The following is a 13093-nucleotide window of genomic DNA, read 5'->3' on the forward strand; positions in this document are numbered from 1 at the left end:
CCCCACACAAGCTACCCATCAGATTAAGTTCAGAACAATTCCCAAACAAATAAAAGTAAATTCTTAACATGAGACTATTCCTCACCTGTTCATGCGAAATATAACTCATGATCAACACCAAGCAAGCCCCATATCCTCATATGTGGAATGTGGGTTTAAGTGAGGGAAGTCTCTTTCTGCACCAGACAGCATAGCCCTCACGTTTCCAGGCAATGTGCAGCAAGAATCCAGTTAGATGTCACCGTGATAGTGCCTTGGACTGCAGCAGCAAATCTGGCCCTCCTGCTACCTCAATTAGCTTACACTAGGCACCTGCTACAGATGCAATAAATAACTATCAATGTCCCTAGCCAAACCTCCTGTGTACTTCCAGGAAGGTAATTCCTCCCTCCCTCCCCCATTGCAATATGGGAAGAGCTTTAAAAGGGAGCCGGCTGAAATTCAGAGGAAAATGGAAAATCTAGCAGTAAAAAACAGGAAAGGTAAAAACAGAACAAAACAAGGGAAGGGGAGGTGGGGCAAAGCAAACAGGTGCAAATGGTTGTGTATGCCTGGGAGACACAATATAAGCTGCTCTTCCCTTGTGGGGTGCCCCTGGGCCAGGAAGGTGTCCTCAAAATCCACGAATGGATCAGTGGTATGGAAAATAAGAGCCCCTGCCCATACACAAAGCTGACACCACTACTGCTCCACATGGCAGTCCAGTCATACCATGTTTCATTGTGATGAACCAACTCACATTATCATTTGTTTATTACAATATTTTGAGTCATTCATATTAAAGTTCAACAGGTTTCTTTTAAGCAAACCTGAACAGATTCTGTAAGTCCATTAATGTGACAAGCTCCTTTGAAGAAGAACTGAAATGGGCATCACTTTGCTGCCAACAGTTATGAATTCACATGACAGCTTCTAACCTCTTTGCTTTGAGAAAATATTACTGATCAAAATGTCTTTAACAGCTCAAGGGTTTTCTGCTCTTTGGCTGTTGGAATGTTTAAAAATGACAGTTCAGAGCCTGAGGATTAGAGCCAGAGCCTTGTAAATAATTTTTTTTTAAAATCCATTCAGAAAGAGGTCAAGAGCTTTCAATAATTAGAGCAATATCCATACAAAATTAGCTAGGCCAAGTTGCTAACATCTGGGAGAACAGAAGAAAACAGATCTAGCCTCTCTCTCTCTTCTGAATTCTTATTTCATTAGACCTCAGTTGGCTTTTGCATGGCTCACTCAGCTTAAACGAAATGTTTCTCCCCTGGAACCACTCCAAAGTTGCTGCTCTGCTTATGATGTGTAAAATGCTTTAGCTTCCAACACACACAGTGCGTACAAAGACTGTTTTTTTAAGGCAGTTATAATTCACAGACAAATAAGTATTTTAACCCTGAAAACATTTTTCAGACTTCCAGCCAAATGAATGGTTAGCATGGAAAAAAAGAAGGCCTTTATGTGAAAATAGGATGATCCCTCCCTCTCACAGACCTTGGGAGACAGGCCAGTCCTTCCCTCAGACAGCCCCCCTCCCCTCCCAACCTGAAGCAAATACTCACCAGCAACTACACACAACACAACAAAAACACTAACCCAGGAAACCAACCCTGCAACAAACCCTGGTGCCAACTCTGTCCACATATTTATTCAAGGGACACCATCATAGGACCTAATCACATCAGCCACACCATCAGGGGCTCGTTCACCTGCACATCTACCAATGTGATATGCCATCATGTGCCAGCAATGGCCCTCTGCCATGTACATTCATCCTCTTGAATAGTTAACCCTTAACAAATATTTACTAGAATGTGAAATAATTTTCCAAAGGAAGGATTTTTTAGTGAATATTACTGAGGAGGTTGTGATTAGTCAAAGCAGGCCCTGGAGTCCTCATGATGTTCTTGAACTCTGTCATAATTTGGGTTTACAGTATGGTACTGGTCTTCTTGTGATGAATGGAAGTCAGATAACCATGCAATTTTTTTTTTTTTTTTTTTTACTATTATACCTTTGATATTATTGAAATGCTTGTAGACTGTGGCAGGGATGCACAAAGTTGTTCTTGAATAGCTCTGTTCTTTCTTTCTAATGGTTACTATAGATTATATTCTGCTGCTGCTGTTTCATGTTCAGATTATTAGTTGAAGTGATATGGTTCTATGCTGCCTTCAGTACACTGATAAGGCTCAGCTCTATTTCTATTTCATTACCCTGATGGTGAAGTTGCTCATCTCTTCCAGCATCAAGCTGAGATTCAGGTCTGGCTGAGACCTGGCAGCGCAAGCCCAAAAAGACAAGGCAAAGGGTAATGTTGCTTAGCTAGGTAAAACAATGAGAAACAATAGTGGAAGTTATATCAGCTTCCTTGAAAAAGAGAATTTGCTTGTCTTTTTATATTTCTGCTTCAAGTTTGAGGGTCTAGCTAGATACAGAATCAACTAAGGATATCTAGATAGCACCAGTGCTTTTTGCTTTTTCCAATCTGCATTGGCAAGATGGCTCTGACATTTCCTGTTGAATGTGGAGTTGGATCTCACTAAAATGATCTATGCCTCTGACACCTCCAGATTGGTGCAGGAGCATGTGCTGATGGCTGAACTGCCACTCCTAATAATTTGACAGCTTTATTAATAGTGATACTTTTAGTATTCATAGTCTTGTATTCTGATATGGAATTTGCAATTTCAGTGGCTTTAAAAATTAAAATTGGAAAAGCTCCAAGCTGTTTTTGATGTATGTAAAAGTATTTGCATATTAAATTTCTAACTGTTTTTGCTCATCTGCAACTTTTTAGATGCAACTCTCAATGAGAAACCATCCTAGCTTACTATCTGTACATCTCCTCCTAGTTTACTAGCTACAAATCCTGGAAGAAAGAAATTATGGATAATAGCTGACCTGGCTTCTAGGTAAGTGAAGATACACAGTAAATTGAATCTGTTTAAGTAAAAAGTACAGATTTCTCTAGGCCCTTTTTTAAGAACATTAGATCAGAGTGATTTTTTATGGATGTATAGAAACTTCAGTTATAGTGTTGCTTATATTAACTCTAAATGAGCTAGTTGGTACTATTTTAATGTATCCCTTTAAAGTTGTCTGTATTAGCACAGGTAATACCTCTCAACAAAAGAGGATCAGCTGGATCATCTGATACTTTTGAAATTGTCTGCAGTTACCCTGTAATACAGTTAATAGAGATATATCTTGATATAACAAAACTCAGAAAACTATGATTGCTATGGACAGGAACAGATAAAATCTACATGCTCATCCTACTATCTCTTTATCGTGATAGTAGTAACCCATTCAAAAACTGTATCCACCAATTAAAATACGAGTGCTTTTTCTCTCCTGCCATCTCTGGTCTCCAAAATATGTATGTTTGACCAACTAAAATAGAAGCAGCTGTCACTGAGCATAGCATTTAGAGTACAGACAGGCTAAAGAGAATGCAAGCTGAGTTATCTTAATCCTAACAGCTGAACTGCTGTATGAACAGGAGTATATATATTTTTCCAAGTAAAAGAGTACATATTTTTAATTCCAAAAGTATTCATATTGGGACAACATGAAATTGTTTTCTCTATAAATAGTACTCTTTTGCTTTGCAAATTGTGCTAGCAAAAAAAAAGGGGGAAGATATCTGCCTCAAAGTATTTTTCTGCATTCACTATTCCAGTTTTGTTGGTACAGTGAATGTTTTGAAGGCACTGTACCCGTTTATGTAAGGCCTGATTCTGCACCCTTACTAAAGTTGGCCTTGATCCAGGATGCATTTAAGCATGTTCTTAACTATAAGTACATAAGTAGTCCCACTGGAGTCAATGTGATTAAAGTTAAGCATGTGCTTAAATCTGCTGGATCAGGGTCACTGAGCAGCACATTATCTCATGAGTAGTGCACTTGAAGTGGGCTATTCACAGAGCAAGATATTCACAGAGCAAGATACTACTTAGTGTGAGTAAGGGGTGGCAGATTCTGGCCCTTAGAGATTCTGGCTTTGTTTTAATTGTAGGATGATTGAAAATTAAAAAAAAAAAGTTAGAATGAGTTTGTGGTGGATAGCAGTGTAAATCCAGAACTTGCAAATGGCTTTATTTCCTTGTTATTGAAAAAGATTAGATTCAATTAAATGACAAACCTCTGTTGTGGAGAGCACTAAATGTTGTATTGTTATGCAAGACAATTTAAATTTGAATGGTATGGAACATGGGAGGAAATCACCTGTAAAATTATACATTGTACGGACATGTGTTCGTAAAACGCATGCTAATGATCCTATTAAAATTAATTTGCCTATTTAATTATTCATACCCACTTAATATTGCACTTTGCTAACAATCTTTAACAATTTATTTTGGTTCCAGTACTAAGAATTTATATTCAAGCTTTTGACATGTGCAAATATGCTTTTACCAGAGGGTACTTATTTAACTTTTTGTCCCAGTATAAACCTTAGAGGCAAGTCGCTGGAGAGAACAGAAGAAAACATGTGAGTAATACATACCGTTCCATGCATAAAATCATCCCAATAAAAGTTAAGTACCAGAATAAATGTTATTTAAGTAATATATATTAAACAAAATAAAAATCATATTACTGTGTTTCTTGAAAATAATATTCACTTCTACAATCATTCACACACTCAATTTTATTTCCATTTTAATTAAGAAATCTAGATTTAAAACAAATCCTCTTTCTACACATTGTTGTCAGAGCAAGCTTTATTACACATTGGCTTCTTTGAGGTCAATTGGAGTTTTGCCATTGATGCCAATGGAGCCAGGATTTCACTCATTATTTATAATTATTGGACTTATTACTCCCAAATAGATTGTAAATTGCAAAGTTTTCAAATAATTTCATTCACTAATCTTAAACCATTTTTTTCAACCTACCAAGGCCAATTGGCAAAAACAAAAAACAAATACAATAGCAATCAAACTCTTTCTTCCTTATTCATTTTTTTTCCTTTTCATATCCACCTAGCCACTACAGTCGAGAAAATTAAGCATAAATGTTAGGTTTGATAGATGTGCCACAGACAATACCTCATCATTTTTGGAACTCCATGTCATTCCTTCTGGGTAAGAGTTTCCATATAAAAAGTAACACTCACAAAGTATTTTAATATGCCGCTTTCAATAAATATTAAAAACCAGAGAAAGACAAATAAAGAAAATTCACTTTCTGTAGTATTCAAGACTAGTATGATAGTGTCATTCAAAGCCTTCAAAAATAATTATCCAATCATCTTCCTTGCCAATTACAGCATTCAGAATACCCATTCTTTTTAAGGAAGGGATTCAGAACCTTCCAAGATAAGGCCCTTAGTTGTTTCCTTGTGTGCATATGTGCGCACATGCACGCGCGCGCACACACACACACACACACAAAGATTGCTTTTTTAAAATCTTGTATTCTTTGCAAACTAAAAAAGAGGGAGGAAGAAAAGGCTGCTTATACAAAAACAGAGAGAATGTCTATGCACTTGGAAATATACCCAAATAAGTGTCAGAATCTCACTTCTGTCATCCTGTTGGAGTAAAATTAGATTTTCCCAAGCCAGCTAATTAATCAAGTAGGGCTTCTGGAAAGCCATAAAAAGGAGTATTTACAAGAATGCCTAGAGGCAGCAACAAATTTAATAGCACTAGGAATAATTCCATGGCCAGCTATCTCTTAAAATGTAAATTAGCATGAAAAATGTCCATACTGTCTGTTTAAAACCTGTTTTGTATAGACCCAATGCAGCCAAATTCTTAAACGTATGCATAACTTTAATCATATGCCTAAGTCCATCCCATCTCAGCAAAGAAGTTAAGCATGTGCTTAAGTTCCATTGACAGTAATAGAACATTAGTACATGCACAGTGTTAAACACATAATTAAGTGCTTTGCTGAACTGAGACCTAAAAGACCAGACTAAATTACCCAGTTGTTTATAATTTGGTTTTCACAATCTATTTGTCTACATGGCACCAATAACTGTATGCTGCCTTTTGGCAGTGCTTTATACTTGAATATTAGGTATATCAACTGCTCACTACCAACTTATATATCCATGAAAACAGGAAGTGGGAAAGATAAGCTTTTCATAGTCAATAATTTTGATTGACACATAGAACCTAAAGAGTTGACTATAGTTTCAGATATGATGTCAAATTGGACAATGGCTTCACTCATGTCTATGATTAGGTATGGAGCAGTGGTACTAATTTTGCAATTTTATAAACACAGCTTTAGAAATTTAAAACCTTTTCTTTGCCATTCACCTGGCAAGGTCTCTGAGGGTACATCTACACTACAGAGGGGAGTCGATTTAAGATACGCAAATTCAGCTACGTGAATAGCGTAGCTGAATTCGACGTATCGCAGCCGACTTACCCCGCTGTGAGGACGGTGGCAAAATCGACTTCTGCGGCTTTCTGTCGACGGCGCTTACTCCCACCTCCCCTGGTGGAGTAAGAGCGTCGATTCGGGGATCGATTGTCGCGTCCCATCGGTACGCGATAAATCGATCCCCGAGAGGTTGATTTCTACCCACCGATTCAGGCGGGTAGTGGAGACCTAGCCTGAGTGATATTCAAGCACCTCTGAGGTGATAACTGCATAAGGAACTGATTTTTACTGTCATTGTGCTCAGTGCCCCTTCACTTGACTCAGTTTTCTTGCAGCTTTGAATTTAGATTTATATTTCTAGATAAACTGATATACTTATTCCAATGCTGACAAGATTAACCTGCGTTTAAGTCTAAAATATATAGAGTTTGGGGCAGATAGTTCTAAAAAAGGATTGAAATCAGGAGGAAACCAGAGAGCAATAATAACAGTAATAAATAAATTAGAAGATATGACCTGCTGTTGGGGGGCAGGAGAACATGTGGTGGACCTTAATGGAAAATGTCATTCTATGGGTAATAACATTCATTTAAATTTTAGGTCTCCCAAAAAGAATGAAAATGTGCAAGATATTTTTCAGAAAATAAGACAATTGCATTATTTTTCAGGGAAAAAAACCACAAAATGAAATTTTTATTTTACATAATGTTTCTTTATATTTCATATCAATTTAATGTTCAGTAACTCGACTTCATACACCATATGCGCAGATTGTCGCCTCAATGGAAGATGCTTAGATATAACCTTGATGCCATGTAAGTAAATGAGTCAACAGTAAGATAGAGAGATAGATAGCATTGAGGGACTTGCCTTTGTAGACTACAGCTAGGCTTGATCAAAAAGCTCCTTCTTTTCCCCCACAATGATGTCCTAGGAGAATCAGCATCATTGTGTGAATTTTTTTTTCCTGTTAGGTTATGTAATTAAAAACAGAATACCTAGATACCTTGTTTTACTTCCTTTTCTCACACCCTCGGACAACTGTCAAAGGGCCTGGATACCAAGTTGTGGAAAATATTTCCTGGAGAAGTTTCTACCTACTTGGCAGACATTAGCAATGTATGAGGGTAGCTCTGGGAATGCCTCAAGGTCTAATACATGTGCAGATTGTGGGCTGTCTGAACAGTCCTGTTTATCTTTGATATATTTTGGACTAGGAATACAAGACACAATTTCAACTCTTTGTAAATAAGAACCCTTAGCTTACTTTGTCTATTTTATGGTTGTTCTATAAACTTGCCTCCAAGGCTATACAGTCCGTACATTCCACCAGGTATCACATTTTTGTTGTGAATTCATGTTAGCGTGTAGTTATGTACCTCTTATGTCTCTATTTGCCATATGAAAAAACCCCGCTATTTTTTGCATGTTTACATGTTAGTATTGCTCTAGACATGCTTACTCCAGCTGAGTAAACACGAATGGAATTGAATGGCAATTAACTCTGTAAGCAGTGCATGCTGATACAAAATAAGTTTGAATGAATATATCTATTAAGTATTTGTCAGGGATAAATGCTCTCTTTATAGTTTCCATTGGTTATGTTGTCCCAGCTACATAGCATTAAATACTTCCAAGTTCACTTGCAGTTTGAAGTGAAGCCCCAGCTCTTTCTTTTCTACCTCAGTGACATCCTAGCGGTATCAACATCAGATGTCTATTAATTCAATAGCTGTTCTTTGTCTTAGGTAAAGTGAGCATTAGTTTGATCACAAGTGTATATTTTGGATGTACATAAGTGAATGGGTCAAACAACGTAGAAGCCAACAAACTGCCAGTAGAAGAAGAGTGAGAAAATTGGAATTCATTGACAGTCCCTTTTACCAGTAGCCAAGAGTTCTTCAATGGTTCTATGTGGAAGGAAAGAATTGGCATATGGTGTGTGCTTGATAGAAAAGCATAAGCTTAGTTTGGTTTTTGCTTAATTGAAATGTGCCATTCTTTTTATAACTAACAAGACTGCCAATGGCTGGAATAGCAGTGACAACAACTTTGGAGCCTCTTCTGGTATCTCCTTCCAATGAAAGACTTTGATAGATGCTTACTACAGAGGAAGTCTGGGGGCAAAAATAAAATGGCACCCATGATGAAAAGAGTAATATGGAACAGAGGTCAGATATCTAACAAAAACTGTGCAAACTCCATGTATAACAATACAAGCCTACTGGAAATGTCTATTAACTTATACAGACAACAAAATTACACAGGAAAGACCACATCACCACATTTGGCAGCTAAGATTTTTCATTACAGATTATTTTATATGACTACTACATTTCAACTTTTTGCTACAAAAAACACCAATCAATTCCACTCTAATCTCCATAGAATTGACAAATAAGTAACTGACTATCTCGCCAAGAGACATGTATCTGCATCTACATTGACTCAAGGGATGAGCTCTCAAAACAGTCTAGCATTCACAGAGGTGTCTGGAGTATCATCCTTATATTTATACAAACCATATCTGAAAGTTAACCTACAGTCCAATAGTAACATTCTTGCTCTTTAGCCAGGATTTGAATCCCAGACATTCCAATTTCTAACCTCCTCACCGGGTACACTATTGAAGGGGTTAAAGTCACACCTTGCGGATGGGAAAGCTATCACCGCAAAAGTTGAGATTAAACTATAAACGTTATGCTTTCCAATATAGTGCATTTTACTTGATCACAGTTTTTCTGGAGAAGCATAATAATTATAACATTTTTGAGCAACAAATTTCACCCCTGCTACATGATGACAAGCTTGTATAACATTTTTATTACACTTATGTAATAAAAGATGGAAATAGATTTCCTTGGTACATATAGCATCAGCACTTTATAGGTTCACATTGTAAAATGTCATATCACACTTTTTTTAGGCAAGATCGATTTCTCTCTGAAATAGGTGGCAATGCAAGATAATGTGATATGCTTGGTCTTTATGGGAAGGATAATTAGTCTTCCTTTTATAGCCAGCCCTCCTACCAGTATATGGAACAGTGATGACAACTTTCGAAAAGTGTTTAAAACTTCAAAAAACTAAATTAAGTCAAGAAAAATTCTATTACATATGTTCTAGTGTGATAAAAAATGATATTAAATCATAAGTTACTCTGGTACTTATTTTAAAAGCACTAATCATAATAATGTCTGTGACCATTATATAGTAATTTGATATGCAAAGTGCTAATCATCTATCAAAAACAATTATGGTCACTTGAATGGTAATATATCATAACTATTAAATTATGCAACACTTTCTTAGGCCAGAATTTTTCAGAATTGGATACCTAAAGTTAGGCACCTAGAGCTCTATTTACAAGCTTATATGAAGGTGTCCTGACTGCAGTTTTGAACCACTGTGGGTGCATTTTTGTTAGGACCAGATCTGTGGCTATGGCTAAAGTCTCTTAGTATATGAAATCTGAACACTTTTAAATGTTCACATACATTTTCTATATTTCCTGTCTAATTATTGTTGATTATCAAGATACTTTTGGGAAGAGAAAACATCTCTTTTCCAATCATCCTCCTTCTACTGGCTGGTTCATTAAGTACTAGTACAATAATGAATGTAACTGTAATTATACAGTGTTGATAATTTTGATATCACAAAGACATGTGTCATTAGTGACTGAATCAAGAACGAGGGGCAGGTTGACTAGAATATAGAAAGCTTGTATAATTCAGCAACACACCTGGAATTTATTCAGAAACAACATTATCTTAAATGTTTTGTTGGTTAAGGTTAAATTCCCCTCTGAAGAGGACCCCATAAAGCCATGTGAACAATGAATTTTCATTCAAGCCTTTAGCATGTGCTTAGTGGTGAACAGGGTTTTTGCCCTCTGTACTGGATAGTATTTCACCATCTGTGTATAAAGTCCTAATATCAAATTTGTGAATCTTTTTTGCAGTGCTAAATGTAATAGCTTTCCTATATTACATAGGTACTGAGGTTATAGCACCAATGTTCCTGTGTCTGCTCTTGTTTCTCAACCAAGTCCTGTTTTGCATACTATAATAGGGTATTGACTTAGGTCCTGCCCACATAATATGACTTCTGACTAATGTTATAACCAGTTGGAGGCACAGACATCGTAACTGGCTATGAATAACACAGTTCAAGTTATGTCCTAGTTCAGAAATCTTTACAGGATTAGAGTCCTAGAAACAACAACTCTAAAACTCCCATGAAGGATCATCTTTGGTTAAATTTTAATAAAAACAAAAGTCCAAAAACAAAATAAAAACAAACCAAATAAATCCTCTCAAAAATAAAACCAAACAAATGAAACATATGTCATTCAATATTACACAATGTTGAGACTAAGTTCAGATTGCTAAACTAACAGAAATCAGGAGAGTCAAAGTTCTCATTGACACTCTGTACTCTGATCTGACATAACATTTGAGCTATAATCACAAGGCACAGCTAAATGATGTAAATCAGAGGATCACAGGTTTAACATAGAACTTACTGGCTTTTAGCAACTTTCACAAACATTTCAGTGTTATTTTTATAATATTTCATAAGTAGTAATACAAATGCTGATTGATGGCTATATGTTTAACTGCTTTTTTCTGATTTTCAAGATCTAAGCACTAAGGGGTTAATGTAAAATAGTGCTTTATCCCTATACTTTTATGAAATGGGGGTTCCCGTTCTTTTTGTGATGGCATCAGTAACTCTGTTTACTGCACTGTACATAACTTATAGGAGTTCCTAACATACTGAACTAGTGTCGTATATCAGGGACTCCTTGGTCAGCACAGTAAATAAACTAACCTCCAGTTACTAATATAAGTTTCTTATTCACTTGATATTTCAAATGGGTCATTCAACTGATAACATCTCATGTTCTTCCCTGCTTAATCTTTGCTTTTAATAAAAAAACTATCCATACATACCAAAATGCAAGGGTAGATTTTGCATCATTTATATTTCTTCCTTACAAATTTTGCAAAGAACATTCTTCTATGAATTTCGGTTATTACAATTAAACGACATATTCCAAAATATCTACAGAATCCAGTTTTCTTGTTAATCGATGGCATTATTTGTCTCTGCTTCTTAATTTTTTTTCAATTATCGCTAATTAAGATTTTAAATTTCTGCTTACCTTTTATCTTTAACATTTGTATGTTCATCCATATAATTTTTTTAATAAAACATAAGCTATGTTCATAGGTAGTACTGTTTAAACATAAGACTACACTGGAGGATGAAGGCATAATGAATGCAGCCCTTAGTGACGGGATTTCCTTAAGGTTAATGCTTGAAGTTCATTCATTCCTATTCACTATAAAATTTAATACAGCTTTCCGCAGTTACTGGAAACTTTAGAATCCTGGAATGTAGTTGATTTACAATAAATCAAATCCTATAATGAGAAATGACTAAAAGATGGGAAAGCCGCATTTGTCCCAGAACAATACAATTATATAGCTGTCAAAGTTATTTAAAAAACAAAGAAAGGGTACCTACCAGTTCAACTCGTCCAAAACCTCCAACTCCAAGAGTGTCAATGATGTTGAAATCAGACAGTTTCAGGTTGGCGAAGAAGGCAGCTTCGGCTTCATATCTGGATTTTTTTATATGAAAAAATGGAAATTTCTTAGAGGTGCAAACCTGGGTATTGCATAAGATTGTACCTGAATGGCATGAGTGTGTAACAGGATTTACCTGTTTAACTTCCATCTTGTGTCAAAGTCTGTGTTTGTTCACACTCATAGTTTTGTTGGTCTCAATTGTAAAGTATAACATATATTTGCATTTTTCCCCCCAAAGTAGGAAAATCAAAGTTTCTACTGTGTGTCTATAAAACAAATTTTTTGTACTGTAATTCAATTCCAGTTATCAATTGAATGCTACATTTTGACACTTCCTATTAATCTTCTGCTGAGGACTGTTTTGCCTTTTAGTATTTCTGGAAGATAAAGTCTCTCATATGAGTTTCCCTTATCCACAGGCAGTAGTTTCTATAAATGTTTATTGAAAGCAGCAAGATCATTAAGGTCCCTGGAGAGCAATCACAGCCAAGTTATATGAAATCAGATCCAATAAGCTGAGGGCTGGCATGCAAATGTCTGAAATGAATGACTTCAGACACATATTAACATTCCTAAAAATGTATCTTCTCTTCTTTTATATTTATAAGCTTATTTAGAGCAGAAATTCCCACCTAGTATCCGACAGTCCTGAAGCTCTCTCCTTAGCCTGTGTACAAGAGGCTTGCAATAAAAGTTCACAAAGCACTAACTATGCAAGCATGCAAATCTGACACATGCAAGCCTGCCAAAATAAGCTTCCCACAAATATACTTGTGAATATGAATCCCTTAAAATATCTCCTTGTTGAGGGTTATGGTATTTTTAGAAGGCTCAGAAGGCAGATGGATGAACAGGATCCACCCGCTTAATAAACTTTGGACAAGGAGGCATTCAGTTGCCAAAAAAGTCCCCAGTGCATGTGCATAGTCAAATGCAACCTTTGACCTTCAGGAACACAGAATTGTATGTGAAAGTAATGCTGACAAGATTATGAACACAAGCATGCAGGGTAGGAATTGTTTAGTGAGTTTACCGATATACAATATTTAATGTTATGCCCATATTTTGCATTTAGAGGATCCAAATAGCCTACAAAGTACTATTTCATGATAACATAACAAGTAAGCATGGCTCGCTACAGATAAGATTTTAATATT

General features: G+C 36.1%; 1 protein-coding gene across 4 annotated transcripts in view; it reads right to left on the bottom strand.

Annotated features, from left to right (window-relative positions):
* Nucleotides 1-13093, bottom strand: part of PRKG1 (protein kinase cGMP-dependent 1) — a 925158-nt gene that overhangs the window by 31092 nt on the left and 880973 nt on the right. For 2 of the 4 annotated variants that reach the window (XM_054034323.1, XM_054034322.1), the window contains exon 10: nucleotides 11872-11968. In XM_054034323.1, coding sequence (XP_053890298.1) covers nucleotides 11872-11968 — 97 coding nt within the window. Of the gene's footprint in view, nucleotides 1-11871; nucleotides 11969-12069; nucleotides 12538-12568; nucleotides 12592-13093 lie in introns of those variants that run through there. The other 2 variants (XM_054034325.1, XM_054034324.1) reach the window with 2 other exon arrangements.

Source organism: Malaclemys terrapin, chromosome 7 (assembly GCF_027887155.1).
Source record: "Malaclemys terrapin pileata isolate rMalTer1 chromosome 7, rMalTer1.hap1, whole genome shotgun sequence".
NCBI classification, from domain to species: domain Eukaryota; kingdom Metazoa; phylum Chordata; order Testudines; family Emydidae; genus Malaclemys; species Malaclemys terrapin.